Genomic DNA, 17,879 nt, shown 5'->3' on the forward strand with positions numbered 1-17,879 from the left:
GGCAAAGAAAAAAAGACCCAAAGAGGAAAAAAAAAAAAAAAAAAAAAAAAAAGAAAAAGACATGAAATGTCTATTTTGGCCAGCAGTCACATCAGTGCTGCCTAAAGTAGAGTGTAGGGTAGTCCTAACTACAAAGTGGCATGAGAGAACTTTTGGGGGCAATGGAAATTTTTTTTCTCTTTTGGTACACATTTGTCGAAACTCAAACTGTGGGCTTAAAACATATGTAAATTATAACTCAAAATTTGATTCAAAAATATTTTAAAAATAATCACTCTGGAAGCAGAATGAAGAATGGATCAGAGGGGAATGAGATGGAGAGAGATGAATTAGGGTGTTTCTGAAATAATCTAGGCAAGAACTGACAAAGGCTAGAACTGAGGTTGTAGGGAAGTGGAGGATAGAATACTTGAACAATATTAAAAAGATAGTAAAATTAATCAACAGAATGACTGAACACAGAAGGTTAGAACAGAGAAAAGAGTTAGGGCTGGCTTCAGGTTTCAAGTTCGGGTGACTAGGTGATAATGAGGAGAAAGAACAAGTTTTCATGGAGGATGGTAATGAGCTCCATTTTAAATATGCTGAGTTTGGCAGGAGACACACCCAGAGAGAAACCCTGTAGGCAGATGGATGCATACACAGGCCAAGAGATATGATCTGGGGAGTCAACATCATGGTGGTTGCTGACGTCAACAATTACATCCGAGTGTTGTGTGTTAGATTAGGATGGAAGGGAACGTTGAGAAATGAAGAGTTAATCCGATGAAATGGTTTAGCAGTGTTTTTTTCTCTCTCTCACTTATATTTGCATGATAACGTTTTTAAAGCCCATCACTGGCTTAAAGGTAAAACGACAACAGCAACAACAAAATGAAAACAAAACAAGGGGAGAGCTTAATCACACAAGTCTTTAACGTAGCTTCACTGCCTGAACTGGGGCATGATGTTCAACCCCTTCCCTAGCTAAAGGCTAGTAGCCTGAAGAGGCAGGGAGACTACGAAGCTCACATGAGCAGGGCTCACAGGGAGTCCCTATACTGTCCAAATGGAAAACAGGACTATTTGAACAAAAAGGATTACCAGGAAAATTCTACAATTTTGTGAACACAAAGCCATATATATAGTTCAGGTGTACTTGGTGTACTTATCAAACCAAAAGCATTTCTGTCACACTTTTGACCATACTCATAATATTTTCAAAGGTCCATTACCATTAGCTTTTTACTTTTCCAAAATTTACATTTTTTATAGAGGAAATTTATACTTATTGTAATACAAAAAAAATCAAATGACATACAAACATACAAAGTAAGAACCATTTCATTTTCTGGGCACATATTTTCCCATACCGGATACATTCCAGGTCTTGAAGGTGTATTCTGCAATCTCGAATCCTGGGGTGGTAGATGGTCAGGCATCTGTGGCTCAGACCCATAGTCTTTCATCTTTTGAAGCTGTTCTTTCTGTTCTCTGTAAACAAATAAAATTGCCGTTGTACATAAGGCATGTGTTCTCCATTCCTAAATAACTATAATTAATATTGAAGAACAAAAAAGGAAACTAAAACCTTTTTTCAAACCCTCTACAGTGCCCATAAAACATCTCCAGGGTAATACTCTCTTGCCTTTATGAGCCAACTGATCAGTCATCTACGACCTATAAAATAATGATAAATTATTGATCTTCAAGGACCGATTCTAGAACCTGCCTCTTTAGTCTATTTTAATATCTCACCTACTTGTCATGTTTTTCTTTCATCCGACAAAAACCTCTCTTGCTATTTTTTTTTGTTCAATAGTCTTTAGATAAGAGGTTGCAAAATGGTGGCACATGGGCCAAATATCAATGTATTTGGATATATATGAATATATAAAAAGGTTTTTTAAAATTTAGCTTCCATATTAGTTTTAAAATCTGAGCTAGCTGCCATTACTTACAAAGCAAAATAATGTATTTTTCCATATAAATTCAAATTTTAAAGAGATCTGCAGACACTGGGCCTACATTCCCGCATGCCAACAATCAGCTCAGTGGAGCAGTGGCTGCCCGCTTTAGATGAAGCAGTTTGCCACAGTCCTCACCAAACCCAGTAGAGTTACACTGGCCTGCTTTCACTCATTTTAGTTACCTGTCTGGTTCTTGTGGGCATTTTAGTTTACAGCCCCTGCCGTATACAGTGAGAACAGTTGTCAGTCTAAACCTTTAAAAACAACACTTCATACTCCTAAAGAGTAATTATGTTAACTCTTCCAGTTTTTCTTTAAATTGCTGGTCAAATTCCCTTCACTTTTCCTTACAATGCCCACAGTAAACACATACAACATCTACCACAACCTCTTCAGACCTTTTACAATTTTCTCCCTACCATTTTGTAAAGTGTAATGACCCAAATGGACACAAAGTAAGGGTCAAGTATAAAAAAAGATTATTTTCTGCCTCATGTAAATCATACTATGACTTTCCCAATGCAACGTGACTGACCTGTATTCAACTATGACCACTCTTACCCATCACTTCATATATTTTGTTTTATTATGTGGCCTAGAAAGAGCTTTAAAAAAAGGATGATGAGGCACCTTGTATCCAGCATTTCTATACAAAGCAATAACGGGTGAAAAGGAGATTTCAAAAAGGAAAGGAAAGAAACCTTGGCAGCTTAGTAACACCAATCAGCTTGGTGTTCTCCATAAACAACTTAGATTTTAGAGACCGGGTTCAAATTCTAGGTTTACCAATTCCGGTAGCCAAGTGGTACTCTCTGAGCCTTAGTGTCTTTCTTTGGTGAAGTGGGAATACTATTGCTTATCTTTGCAGGCCTTTGAGATAGGGATTTGAGATAGGAGGATTGAGATAATACATGCTAAATTATTAGCACAGTGCCAGCACACAGTAGGTGTTAAATTAAAGGTGTCCATAATTTAAAAGTGAACAGAGAATAGCTAAATGTTCTATAGCATACTTTCCACATTTACTACTTTCTTCAGGAGTAATCTGGAAAAGTCAAATCTCTTAAGAGTATATCTTCTATAGACCACAGAAATCTGTTTTGTTTCCTGAGGCACCTGATCTTTCATCTTTACTTACAGGTATTTTTCCTCATTATACTTTAGTCATAAAGCTTCAGTTATGATTTCAATCAGCATAATCCACAAATGTAAACCAGAATTGAAAAATGAAAAAAACACAATACATTGGAATATATCAAAAACTAACCATTAATTTATTTTCACAAAACATTGCTAATTCCTAAGAAATTACTCAAAAAGTAATTTCTCATTGCAATCTGTCAGTGACTCCTAAGTTCTCATCTCAGGATATAGTTGGTATAAGGATTACATGAATTAATACATACAAAGCACTTAGTACAGTTCCTGGTACATAGTAAGCGTGCAATAAATGTTAGCTTTTATTATTACTGCTACTAATGGGAAGCATTATGTAGATACCTATAGATAGTTGGGTGATTGTAAATCAAGAAATCCAAATTCTATTCTCCATCTCACAAAGAAAATATTTGATTATGTAGAAACAAGTAACATCCTCAAGTAGAGATACCTGCTTCCAGTTATAATGAAAGATAAAACATCCCAAAAAGAAAGAATCAATAGTTAGATAAATCTGAGGCTGCTTCCAGGTAAACCATTCTTAGCTTCAACAGAGAAAAATATAAATCCTTCCAGCACCTTCCAAAGTTATACCAAAGATTAGTGAATATGAAGTCTATCAGATCTAATACCGAAGAGCAAACTGCCTCGGGGAAAAAGGGGATTTTACGTATGAGCTCTGTGAAATCCAGAGCACTGGGAAGTTGAAGTTTGAACTTGAAACAATCACAGGCATGGCACGTCGGCAACATAGCTACAAAAGCCAAGAATGGCTATCAAATTTTCATATTTCAGGACATAAGTTTATAATTATCAGTTCCTAAATATCCATCCTACCCTAAAACAGCACTCAATGACTAGAAATTAAAATGAAAATCATGTGGTAATAAGAACTTGAAAAAAAATGATTCCATTCAAATATAACACATCATTTTAAAAAGAGCAGTCTGAATGCGGTTTTGACTAAAAAGAAATGATCTTAAGTAGTTAACTTACCGAAGCATTTTCAGTTCTTGTGCAGCTTTCAAAATGATTTCATGCTGCCTCTGACTGAGAACCATTACCCCTCCAAGGCCTTGGTCAGAGTCTAAGTTTGCATCCGACCCCATCATTTCAGAAGAATGATGTGAGGAGGGCATATGTTCCGCCATGGGGGAATGTCTATCCACATCAGATGGGTACCATCTGTCTGACAATCGTTCTCTTTCCCAGTCCATTCTGTCAGGAATATAATCTCGCTTTTCCCGCCACGTATCTCCTCTTTCTGGGTACTCTCGGATCCTCAACTCACCCCTATCACGGAAATCTCGATCATACCCATGGTCTCGATTTCTTTCTTCTCTCCATCTATCATCCCGATATCTATCCACAGGTGGAAGAGGTGGGAGGGGTGGTAAAGGTGGAAGAGATGGAATATCTCGTTCACGGAACTGTGATTCTTGTTCATCCAGTGGTCTCCCATAATCTCTGTCCCACTCATTATCCAAATTTCTATCATACATATCCATAGGTCTTCCAATCCGATCCACATCCCTGTCCAAGTCCCTGTCCATTTCCCTGTTGTAGTCCTCATCCATATCCTGATCTCTCTCCCAATCATCCCACCAAGGGCCTCGTCTATCTCCATCGTGAGATCGAGATGGTGCCGAAAACCTGTCCTCTCTGTTATAGGAATCTAGTGTATCATCTTGATAGTCATGTTCACATTCTCTCCAGTATCTCTCTCTATCCCAATCATCAAGTCTTTCTCGTTCCACTGGAGCATTTCTACCATCTAATGGGAACTCTTCATGCCCTCTCTCTTCTCCATGGTTCCATGTTGCCCTAGGAGGCTCATCTCGGTGATACGAATACATTTTTTCCCCACCATCTCCTGGTTCTGGTCTAAATGGACCTCTGTCACGACCAAACTCTGGTCTTCCCAGACCCCTTTCCCGACTGCCAGGCCCTCGAGGTGGTCCCGTCTCCCTGCTCCCGGCTCTTCGGGGTGGTACTCTCTCTCTACTCCCAGGTCTTCGAGGGGGTCCTCTCTCCTGACTGCCAGCCCTCCGAGGTGGTCCCCTTTCTCGGCTACCAGCTCTACCCCTCTCCTGGCTGCCTTGCAGACCACCTGGCATTTTCTCCCGACTGCTTCCTGGCCTCACCAACCCTCTGTCCCGGCTGCCTTCTCCTCTACTCATCTTCTCTCGACTGTCTTCTCTTCTACCCATCATTTTATCACGAAAGTCTTCTTGCTTGACCAGCCCTGGGCCACGGCTGATTGCCTGGCCTCGACCTCTATTTACTAGTCCTTTATCCCGTGTGTCTTCCATTCTGCTTTGCCCAGGACCTCTGTAAGATGAGCTGCTGCCTCGATTGCCTTCTAACCTATTATCTCTGTTATCTGGCCGAGGCAGCCCTTTATCTTGGTTGTTTTCTGAATGGGGAAGACCAATACCCAAAGGTTTAAAATCATTATCGGCAGTTAGTGATGATGATGTTGCTACTGCTGTTCCTCCCTCCATCCCCCCTGTTTTTGAGGGAAAAGTAGATTGAGAAGGTACAGGTTTATTTGCAAGGGGTACAGGCTGAGTAACAGCTTGGGCTTTGTCCATTTGAGTCTCCATACTTTGAGAATTCTGGTCCCAATTAGAAGGCTCTATGGGCCCTTCCGAGACTTCGCTTTTAGGTGGCTCTTGTTGAGAGTCGCTTAGATTCTCATTTGACTGAGCCGCCTTGGCATCCTTTACATCTGCAGCAATGGAAAATGCAGCTGATTGCATTTTAAAATTCTTCTGCTGGTTACTACTGGTGTCTGCTAATGGTTCTTTGTTTCCTGGTTCTGCTTGTGACTTAGGTTGCTGCTGATGTTGCTGTCCAAAAGCTGGTTTGGGGCCTTTCCACTGTGGTCCACTCTGTCGAGGACTGAGGGATGTATTGGGGGTAATATAGAACTGAGATGCTGGCCCCCGGGGAATCATTCCCCATTTGCTTTTAGCGCCCTCTGTTGGGTGACCTTCATATCTGGGTCTTGGCCCATCGGGGCGATTTCCTTCAAAACGAGGCCCTTTGGGTCTCGGTCCTTCACACCTTGACCCTAAATCCTCAAATCTTCGAGGACCATCAAATCTACAAGTAAAACAAAAGATATTACTCAAGACAGTAAAGCAGAAAAAAAAAATTCTCCATGTAAAAATATTTAAGGCAATCTTGCCTTAGTATCTGTTTACAAAAATGACTCTTAGTCATTAAACAAACCCTGAGATATCTATCTTAGAACCAGTATGTTAAGGTGGCAGAGCTCAGAAGGTCTCAGGACAAATCTCCGGCAGCAAGTCACTGATATACTGAATTGTTAAAAAGCAATTATAAATATTGTGCCTTAGTAGACAGAAAAGGCCACTCATTTCAAACAGAAAAAAAAGTCCCGCAGCTAATTCTGAAAGTACTTTTAGAGTTAAATTATAACTAAAAACTAAATATGAAACAATTAACAAGATAATATAGGATGATTACAGATATTGTTGGAGCTAACATTATCATCTTGACTAATTGACAAAAAGTTGAAAAAACAGCAGCCAGCTATGTCTTAAGAGCATGCCCTGACATTTAAAAATCTGGACAGAGATATTTTTGCTATGGACCCACTTGCATATTTGGTAAATATTTAGTGTATATCCTCTGTCAGGCACTATGCTACATCCAAGGGATACATGAATAAAATGTCTTCTTTACCCTCAAAGGGTTTACAATGGAAAAGAAAGAATCTAAGTGTAAATAACTGCCAAAAGGTACAATGACTAAAGTCTATCTGCATATAATAAGGGCAACAGAGAAGAGAATGGTTAGTTCTACCAGGGTGAAGGTGGTGCTCTCCAATAAAGGCTTTATATCATAGAAGATGCTTAAGTTAACTCTTGAAAAACAAATTCTCAGAGATCAGGTTAACAGAGAGTATCGGAGATGATGGCAGTGGGTGGCAAGGACATCTCAGGCTAAGGAAGCATTATGAGGAAAGGCAGAGAAACACATACCAGCATAGCATGTTTGGCAAACAGTTTAGCATGGCTGAAAGAAAGAGGAAACAAAGTCTAGGACACCTAGGAAAGGAGAAGGAGTGGAAAAGCAGCACACTAAGAGATAAGGTAAAGAGGCAGGCAAGGGTCAATCTCCAGAAGACCTTGTATACCTCGGTGGCATGGACTACTGGTACACCTCCAATATTCATTCCCCCTTTTTCTACAGTAATTGAGCCTCTCCATTATTAGCTAGACATAAGGATAGCCAGACTAAAAACTCCTTTTCCCAAACTCTCTTGCAGCTGGAACTTTTAGCCATGTTCTGGCCAATGAGCTGAGAGTGAAAATGATTTACACATCCTTCAAGGTTGTAAACTTAAAGGGAAGAACACATCCTTCTCTTCACCATTTTCTTTTTCATGCTGGCTCTGACATGGTGGTGAGGCATCCTGAACCATGTAGATAAGGGCAACATACTAAGAGATGGTAAAGTAACAAATCAGAAGGAACCTGGATTCTTGACACTGTAGAGCCACCATATAAGTCCCGAGAGAGAATAAACTTCTAACTTGTTAAAGCCATGTGACTTTGGATCTCTGTTACAACAGATGAATTAATTCAGCTGGGTAAGGAGTTGGAAATTACCTTAAGCACGTAGAGCCACTAAATATGACGTGATTTTTAAAAGATTTCTCTAGCAGAAAAGTAGTAAATGGATAAGTGGGAAAAGCTAATTGTATATTGTCTCTACAATTTGAGTAAGTGAAGGTGAAGTCTGTTCTAAGGCAGTGATTGGTATGAGGATGTAAAGGAGGAGATAAAAGAGAGATGTGAAGGAAAGTAAAGCTGATAAATTTTCTAACAGGTGGGATTAAACTAATGGAAAAGGAAGAATTTAGGATGGTTCCAAGGTTTTTGGCTTCGGTGATGGTGATGCCTTTCATGCCTCTAATGAGAAATAGAAGGGTTTTTCTTTCATTTGTTAGGGAAATAAATGAGAGTAATAAATTCGGTTTCAGCAAAATATTAACTTCCCATCCCTGTGACATCAGTCTTTGGTGATCTAGAAGTCTTAGTTTCAAAGGGAGAATGCTTCTATCAGGGGACACAACAATGATTCTATTAAACTCCAGTTCAGACTGCCATCTGGCCACTTTGGGTTCTGAATCAACAAGCAAAAAAGGGAGTTACTGTACTGGCTGGGGGGGATTAATCCTGTCATTCAAGGGGAAATTGGGTTATTTCTACACAGTGAGGGTGAGGAGTATGTCTGGAATGGAGGAGATCCTCTAGGACACCCCTTAGTACTTCCATGTCCTGTGATTAAAGTCAACAGAAAACTACAATAACTCAATTCAGGCAGAGTTGAGAATAGCTCAGACCTTTCAAAAATGAAGGTTTGGGTCACTCCACCAGACAAGGAACCAAGACCAGCTGCGGTGCTCACTGAGACTAAAGGGAATATGGATTAAGTAGAGGAAGAAGGCAAGTTATAAATACCAACTGTAATTACATGACCAGTTGCTGAAATAAGGGCTGTGATAGTTATGAATATTTCTTCCTTAACGTTTGATATTAAATGTTTAAATATATACTTATTAGTCAAATATTTTTGATTGATTTTTCTTCCTTATCATCTAACATAAGATGTATTAGTACTAGCTAGCTTTATATCTCAGAATTTAAGTTACAGAATATCAAAGAGGGGATGTAAACCAGCTAGGGAGAATGATGATTTCCCCAAAGACAAAAAAGGGGCTTTATAATCTTTTCTGGGGAAAGGGTTAGAAAATTTCTGGTTGACCAGGGATAAATGTTTCATGTTAGACACAAAAATCTCCCCTGTGACCCACCCTAATAAGAAACATAGAAGAAAGAAAGAAACACGGCTGGAAAATGTACTTCAGCCCAGCCAAGTTGACACTATATAGTCATCGCAAGAAATTAAAAAATACATAAACTCATGCCGTGGAGCGACTAGGCCCGTGCGCCACAACTACTAAGCCTGCGCTCTAGAGCCCAAGAGCCACAACTACTGAAGCCTGCGTGCCTAGAGCCAGTGCTCCGCAACAAGAGAAGCCACCGCAATAAGAAGCCTGCACACTGCAACGAAGAGTAGCCCCCGCTCGCGACAACTAGAGAAAGCCCGCGCACAGCAACAAAAACCCAATGCAGAAATAAATAAATAAATATTTAAAAAATAAAAAAATAAAAATAAAAATACATAAACTCACTATAAACAGAGAGAAGGGGCTACCAGTAGATGAGAATTTTGTTTTTAAATTCTGGAAGACAAAGAACAAACATGAGTGGTAACACATGGAACAGGAAGAAGCCGCAGTGTAGAGTGCTGGTAGCAGAGAAGGTTGCAACCAAAATGGGGCTGGCCTGCCCACAGAAACCCAGAGAGGATCAGGATTCTCAGAATCCAGGGATGCTGGGGAAAGACAAGTAAGACTTGGGGCTAAAATTATGTAAATTAAAATCTATATTCAGAACCACTGATCAGCCTTTCCTTGGTCTTGAATGTCTCTAAATGCCTGAATTTGAGGGTCCCATAGCGTTAGCAGTTTTTTGCCCTATCACCTAAAGCAAAATCTGACAATTGGTTAGCCCCCCATATACACACAGAGCTCCCAATCAGCTTCAGTGTCTCCCACTCTTAAACATAAATGGACAACCAGAGATCACAATATATTTGAGAAATGTCTCCAAGATGAAAAGAAGAGTGGGAGCCCCATTGGCAATGATTTTTTGATTCTGACATCAAAAGCAAAGCAACAGGGACTTCCCTGGTGGTGTAGTGGTTAAGAATCCGCCTGCCAATGCAGGGAACACGGGTTTGAGCCCTGGTCTGGGAAGATCCCACATGCCGCGGAGCAACTAAGCCCACGCATCACAACTACTGAGCCTGCAAGCCATAACTACTGAGCCCGTGTGCCACAACTACTGAAGCCCAGCACCTGGAGTCCGTGCTATGCAACAAGCCACCACAATGAGAAGCCCGTGCAACTCAACGAACAGTAGCCCCCGGTCGCCACAACTAGAGAAAAGCCTGAGTGCAGCAGTGAAGGCCCAATGCAGCCAAAAATAAATAAAGTAAATAAAAGTTTTTTAAAAAGCTTCCTTAAAAAAAAAAAGCAAAACAACAAAAGCAAAAATAAAGTGGGACTACATCAAACTAAAAAGCTTCTGCACAACAAAGCAAACCATCAATAAAATGAAAAGGCAGCCTACTGAATGGGAGAAGATATTTGCAAATCATGTATCTGATAAGGGGCTAATTCCAAAATATATAAAGAACTCATACAACTCAACAGCAAAAAAAGAAACAATATGATTTTAAAATGAGCAAAAGATCATAGATACTTTTCCAACAGACAAATGACATTTTTCCAAAGAAGATACACAGATGTCTTTCCAAAGAAGACATCATGAAAAGATGCCCTACATCACTAATCATCAGGGAAATGCAAATCAAAACCACAATGAGATAGTACTTTACATTTGTTAGAAAGGCAATTATCAAAAAGACTAAAAATAACAAGTGTTGGCAAGGATAGAGCAAAGGGAACCCTTGTGTACTACTGGTGGGAATGTAAACTGGTGAAGCCCACTATGGAAAACAGTATGAAGGCTCTTCGAAATATTAAACATAGAACTATCACATGACCCAACAATTCCACTTCTGGGTATTTATTGGAAGAAAATGAAAAAACTAACTCAAAAAGATATATGCACCTCCCCCCAACCCCGTGTTCACTGCAGCATTATTTACAATAGCCGAGGTATGGAAACAACCTATGTGTCCATTGATGGATGAATGGATAACGAAGATGTGGTATATACATTCAATGGAATATTATTCAGCCACAAAAAAGAATGAAATCTTTTCGTGTGCAACAATATAAATGGACCTGCAGAGCATTATGCTAAGTGAAATAAGTCAGAGGAAGACATACTATATGATCTCGCTTATATTTGGAATCTTAAAAAAATTTTAATTAATTAAAAAACCAAGTTCATAGATATGGAGAACAGACTGATGGTTGCCAGAGGCAGGGTGTGGAGGTGGGAAAAATGGGCAAACTTTTTGTTTTCTTTTGTTTTTTAGTTTACATAAATTATAATAAAAATATATTCAACCTCAAATTATATATCCAAATTACTAATCAAGTGTGAGGTTAGATTAAAATATTTTCAGGCATGCAAGGGCTCAGGAAACTCCAACCCACAATTTCTTAGTTGAGAATGCACTCCAGGAAAAGGAGGCACTAAACCACAAGCTGGAAGCCATGAGATTCAGTAAACAGTGAATCCAATCTAGAAGGAGAGTCAAGGGAAATGCTGGAGTAACAGCCATGACAGATCTTGAAAGCAGCAAACCAGCCAACCAGCCCAGGCAAAAGCAAGAGAATGCATGAATCTGGGGGAGAGATCTCAAGAGAAAAAGGGATGTTGCTTTTGAGTCTGGAGTTGGAGGATTATTTTAAAGATGTTGCAAGAAGAGGGACTTACCTGGTGGTCCAGGGGTTAAGCCCGCGTGCCACAACTACGGAGCCCACGCATCACAGCTAGAGAGCCCGCATGCCACAGCTAAAGAGAAGTCTGTGTGCCACAACTAGAGAAGCCTGTGTGCCACAACTAAGAGCCCATGCACTGCAACAAAAAGATCCCACGTGCCACAACTAAGACCCAATGCAGCCGAATATTTTTTTAAAAAAGATGTTGCAAGAAAGGCAACTGGAAATTCTAAAAAAGTTATTATGCTAAAGGAGATGTAATCACAGTACACTGCTTACCTCTATGAACATTATTTACTGAATGAAATAAATATATTGGGCAGATGGAGTTAGAGAACAGTATAAGAACTAAACCTTTATCTATCAGAATAGGAAGTAAACATGTAGTATCTAATGTATACATGTGTAAGTCAAGAAAGTAGCAACACATTATTTAGTGATATGAAGGTAACTACCAAAAGAAACAGCTAAAGAATTAAAAGATGTCATTAGGAAATATGTCTAGTGTGGTTTGGGGCAGTGGGTGGTTGTTTCTCTTGATTTTTAAAAAACTATGTGTGTGTATCACTTTGATAAAAATGTAAAATGTATTTCTTTAAAAGACACACAGAGAGTGTTAGCCCTAACCAGGAAAAGGGCTTCTTCTGAGAGTACAAGAAAGATTAGGATGGTAACTTAAGTAATGGTAAGGCCGGGAAGTGAGTTTCATTGGGCCTGAAAGCCTTGATCTCTCTGTGAAGCAGGAAGCTAAATGAAAGATACAAAGAGAAATAATAATGTTTGCTAAGACAGAGAAAGCAGCATTAGCACAGATGGTCTATGCAAAATAGTGAAGGCTTGACACAGCTATTGTTGGACAAAGAGGAAAGGAGCTGACCAGGTGCTTGTCAAAACCATGTCACAGGGAACTCCCGGTTAGGACTCCGAGCTTCCACTTCGATCCCTGTTCAGGGAACTAAGATCCCACAAGCTGCATGATGCAGCCCCCCCAAAAAAAGGTACGTTGCAGTGCTAAAGATAAAGACCACATATTTATGAAGGAAAAGAAGTATGCCATTTCAGGTTTTGTGATGATTTGGTTCCTTTTCTTGAAGTTACATTTATTAATTCAAAGTGTCAGAAATAACACCTTAGGTCATTAAAGATATGTAAAGTCATCTGTTTTGTATTGAATTCAGCAATTATTAGTTCATATAAGTGATAAGAGAAGGCTATATATAATACACAAGTCAGTATAAGAACACTTTTCAACATGTTAGCTAGTGTTATAATCAAATTCTGAATATGAATGAACTGCTTTTTAACTAAACTGTGAATGCCTTAAGAATTTTACCCATAACTAAGACATTCTGGCATAAGCAACATTTATTGAACACCTACTAATTGTCGTGTACTGTGTTACTGCTGGAAATAAACTGATACCTAACCTCAAGGAGTTCACAGTCCATAAGAAGAATGAAACAAGTAAATCAACAGTTAGAACAGAACTTGATAAATATGGAGCATGTTGGTCTTGCTCACTTAAGTATCCCCAATGTCTGACTCACTGAAAGATCTCGACACATAATTACAGAAGTGCCATCCCCAGGGCAGGAAAAGTAGGAATTGATAAAGCAAAAAATGACAGAAAGGGGATTCCAAACAAGGAAAAGAGCATAGGCAAAGGCCAGAGGGAAGGATAAAGGAAGCAGAAGGCACTAAAAGGTATAAAGATATAGAAGAAGTGAACATGGCGGAAAAGTTGTATAACATAATGAACTCACTTCTGTAAGCCTCATGCCTGCATATATAATATGCAGTGTTTATGAAAAGGTACGGTGCTTTGCTTTTAGATTTAATTGTTGACCAGGAGCCAAGGGTCATCATTTTATTTTTATTTGGGGAGTCAGAATATGTTAAACCAATTGAAATATACTTTCAACACTACATATAAATGGAAATTAGTTATCAATACTGCACTTCAAATTTTTCAAAGTTCAAGGATGTTAAAAATGTCAGACTATCAAAACCTTTTTGATTTATAAAAGTAAAGCGCTTTTAGGCCTTTGGAATAAATATATTAAGAGATACTCATATTAAACATATGTACGAAAATAAGCCATCTTTACATCAACACAATGAACTACTATGACCTTTTTAACATATAAAAACGTACTGGAAATAAAGTACAAACGTAGTATACATCCACTAAATACAATCACACAAAAACACATGCATTGTACATTGGTTAGATGAAAAGAAAAAAAGACAAACATCTGGTGTTTAAATATTTTGAAAATTTTTGCTTGTACAGTTAGGTATTTCATAAACTTCTAAAAAATAAAACCCCTAAAACTAGGTATGAAACCATTAGAACTAGGTATAAAAATTTCAAAACTTGATACAAAAAATATACTCCAAATTGGGTACAAAAACTTAAGAGGGATGCAGAAATACAAATACCCTTAAACAAGATAATGTCTGATTATCACAATATATAAACACATTCACATCAGCAGACCACGGTAATTACAAGATTTTAAATTCTGGAATCAAATTCCTGCCTTTTTAGTTTTCATGTGAAATAACGCCATTTTCTAATATGTATAACCAAGATCCTAAAATCAAAATTCCAAAGAGAAATAATCACTATAAACAGGAAAAGCCATGGCAAATGGAAGCATTAAGAAAAATTATGGTGTTCATAGTCCCTTGTTAAACCTAGTAAGACAGCTACAGAATGGAAGAGGTCACAATTCCAATCCTAAAACTAATCAAAAATAGGTATAACTGATCAGAAGCCTTGATATTATTAAAATGCCTGTTCTTCCTCAACATGGTCAATAGAGTCTATGCAATGTTCAGCAAAATTCCAGCGTATTTTTGAAAACTGACAAGCTGCTTCTAAGCATTATATGGGAAACAGAAAGGACCAAGAATGGTCAAGACAATCTAGATCAGGGGTCAGCAAACTACGGCCCAGGGCCAAACCCAGTTAAGACTGATTTTTAAAACATTTTTATAGGTTAAAAAAAGAAAGAAAGAAAAAAAGGAAGAAAGAAAAATATTTGACAGAGACCAAACATGGCCCACAAAGCCTAAAAATATTTACAATTCAGCCTTCACAGAAAATGCCTGATCTAGAAACACAGAATTGGAGGACTTACACTAAGAGATATCAAGATTTATTATGAAGCTACAGTAATTAAAACTATTTGACGGGCTTCCCTGGTGGCGCAGTGGTTGAGAATCTGCCTGCTAATGCAGGGGACACAGGTTCGAGCCCTGGTCTGGGAGGATCCCACATGCCGCGGAGCAACTAGGCCCATGAGCCACAACTACTGAGCCTGTGCATCTGGAGCCTGTGCTCCGCAACAAGAGAGGCCCGTGCACCAAGATGAAGAGTGGCCCCCACTTGCCACAACTAGAGAAAGCCGTCGCACAGAAACGAAGAGCCAACACGGCAAAAATAAATAAAATTAATTAATTAAAAAAAAAAAGAAAAAAAAAACTATTTGACACTGGTGCAAGGATAGACAAATAAACCAAAGTAACAGAATCCACAGACAAATCCACATATATAGTCACTTGAGTTATGATGGAGACACTGTAAAGTAGTAAGAAAACGATGACTTTTTCAATAAATGGTACTGGGGTCAACTTGATAGCCATATGGAAAACAATGAACTTTACCCTACCTCATACTGTACATTAACAAAAAAATCAATTCTATATGGATTGTTGATTTTAAAATAGAAAGGTAAAACAATAAAAGAAAACAAATACAATAATGTATTTATGGGCTTGGAGTAAGCAAAGATTTCTTAAACAGGACATGAAAAGGCGCTAACCATAAAGAAAAGATCAATAAATTAGATTACTAAATTAAAAAAATCAAGAATTTCTATTAATCAAAAGATACCATTGGGCTTCCCTGGTGGCACAGTGGTTTAGAGTCCGCCTGCCAATGCAGGGGACATGGGTTCATGCCCCGGTCCGGGAAGATCCCACATGCCGTGTGGCTAGGTCCGTGAGCCATGGCTGCTGGGCCTGTGCGTCCGGAGCCTGTGCTCCGCAACGGGAGGCCACAACTGTGAGAGGCCCGCGTACCGCAAAAAAAAAAAAAAAAGATACCATTAACCCTTGGGGTTCATTTGGGTTCACTGGATTCAATTATAGTTTTTGAGTTTTTTAAAAACAGCTCTATTTGTAAGGATTGATATTTCACGACTTTTTTTTTCCTACAGGCTTTCCTAAGAACAAAGAGAAAATTTACTTTTTGAAAAATAGAATGAAGTTTACATTATCTTGCAATTATCATATAGGTCCACTGAATTCTTTCATAAACCTAAGATACATTATGGGATCTTCTTTCTATATATTGAAACATTTTGTGGTCTTCTTATCCTAGAATTCATTATTACTCATCATTCCTTATCAATTATCCCCAACTACGCTAAAGATCAAAATACAAAGACAACAAAAGAATGATGGAATTGTAAAATAAGCTGTCACCCCTCCTTGCATTGTCCAAAATACTGCAGCCTGCTTTTAGGCTTCATTGAGCACAAGTGAGAATTCAGAAATTTTCATTTCCTGACAATGAAAAGTGACAGAGAAAGTTATGTCAAAATTATTAGATGGGCCTTCCCTGGTGGCGCAGTGGTTAAGAATCCACCCACCAAGGCAGGGAACACAGGTTCAAGCTCTGGCCCGGGAAGATCCCACATGCCGCGGAGCAACTAAACCCATGCGCCCCAACTACTGAGCCCACACTCTAGAGCCCACGAGCCACAACTACTGACGCCCGCATGCCTAAAGCCCATGCTCCATAACAAGAGAAGCCACCACAATAAGCTCGCGCACTGCAATGAAGAGTAGCCCCCACTCGCCACGACTAGAGAAAGCCTGCACACAGCAACGAAGACCCAACACAGCCAAAAATAAAATAAATGAAATAAATTTATTTAAAAAAAATATTAGGGCTTCCCTGGTGGCGCAGTGGTTGAGAGTCCGCCTGCCAATGCGGGGGACACGGGTTCGTGCCCCGGTCCGGGAAGATCCCACGTGCCGTGGAGCGGCTGGGCCTGTGAGCCATGGCCACTGAGCCTGTGCATCCGGAGCCTGTGCTCCGCAACGGGAGGGGCCACAACAGTGAGAGGCCCGCATACCCCAAAAGAAAAAAAATTATTAGATGAATCAAAAGATAAATGCAGAGACAGCTACACTCTAGGTCCTAATAAAGATGTGAAATTAATCATACAAGCAAAATCTCTGACTATGAGTCCTCGGATGACAATATCCTAGATGAATATTCTCAAACTCAAGATAGGACGAGTGAACAATACATTTCTAAGGACAGAAAGGAAATGTGGTATCGTCATCCAGTTAGTTATTAAACAGGAAAGACTTCATCACATATTTTTGGCAAGAACCTGGACCATTCTGCTTTGCTAAAAGAATATGTGACAGAATTATTTCATCTTCTATAATGTTTGTCTGTCAAAATTTACTTGATACAAAAAGTTTTACTCTTTAAAAAATTTTTTTTTTTTTTTGCGGTACGCGGGCCTCTCACTGTTGTGGCCTCTCCCACCGCGGAGCACAGGCTCCGGACGCGCAGGCTCAGCGGCCATGGCTCACGGGCCCTGCCACTCCGTGGCATGTGGGATCTTCCCAGACCGGGGCATGAACCTGCATCCCCTGGATCGGCAGGCAGACTCTCAACCACTCCGCCACCAGGGAAGCCCTCTTTAAAAATTTTTAGGGGCTTCCCTGGTGCCGCAGTGGTTAAGAATCCTCCTGCCAATGCAAGGGACATGGGTTTGAGCCCTGGTCCGGGAAGATCCCACATGCTGGGGACCAACTAAGCCCGTGCGTCACAGCTACTGAGCCTGTGCTCTACAGCCTGCAAGCCACAACTACTGATCACTTGTGCCACAACTATTGAAGCCCACACACCTAGAGCCCATGCTCCTCAACAAGAGAAGCCACTGCAATGAGAAGCCCGCACAACTCAACGAAGAGTAGCCCCTGCTCGCCGCAACTAGAGAAAGCCTGCGCACAGCAATGAAGACCCAATGCAGACAAAAATAAATTAATTAATTAAAAAATTTTTAATTAAAATTTCTAGTAAGTTGTTTTCATTATGCCTTTATTCTTAATTCTGTAAATTACTTGTAAAATTACCTTTAAATTAAAAAAATAAAAAGGTTCCAGGGCTTCCCTGGTGGTCCAGTAGGTAAGACTCCACGTTCGCAATGCAGGGGGCC

At 39.6% G+C, this 17,879-nt stretch overlaps 1 protein-coding gene across 3 annotated transcripts in view; it reads right to left on the minus strand.

Moving 5' to 3' along the window:
* YLPM1 (YLP motif containing 1) overlaps positions 1-17,879 on the minus strand; it is a 66,817-nt gene that overhangs the window by 29,393 nt on the left and 19,545 nt on the right. For all 3 annotated transcript variants that reach the window (XR_003002241.1, XM_024737775.1, XM_024737776.1), the window contains exons 5-6: positions 4,104-6,215; positions 1,353-1,473 (exon numbers count right to left, since the gene is read on the minus strand). Coding sequence is in view for 2 of the 3 variants with exons in the window: in XM_024737775.1 (XP_024593543.1) it covers positions 1,353-1,473; positions 4,104-6,215 (2,233 nt within the window). In the remaining variant the exon portion in view is untranslated. The remainder of the gene's footprint in view (positions 1-1,352; positions 1,474-4,103; positions 6,216-17,879) is intronic.

Source organism: Neophocaena asiaeorientalis, unplaced genomic scaffold (genome assembly GCF_003031525.2).
Source record: "Neophocaena asiaeorientalis asiaeorientalis breed wild unplaced genomic scaffold, Neophocaena_asiaeorientalis_V1.1 scaffold49, whole genome shotgun sequence".
Taxonomy (NCBI): domain Eukaryota; kingdom Metazoa; phylum Chordata; class Mammalia; order Artiodactyla; family Phocoenidae; genus Neophocaena; species Neophocaena asiaeorientalis.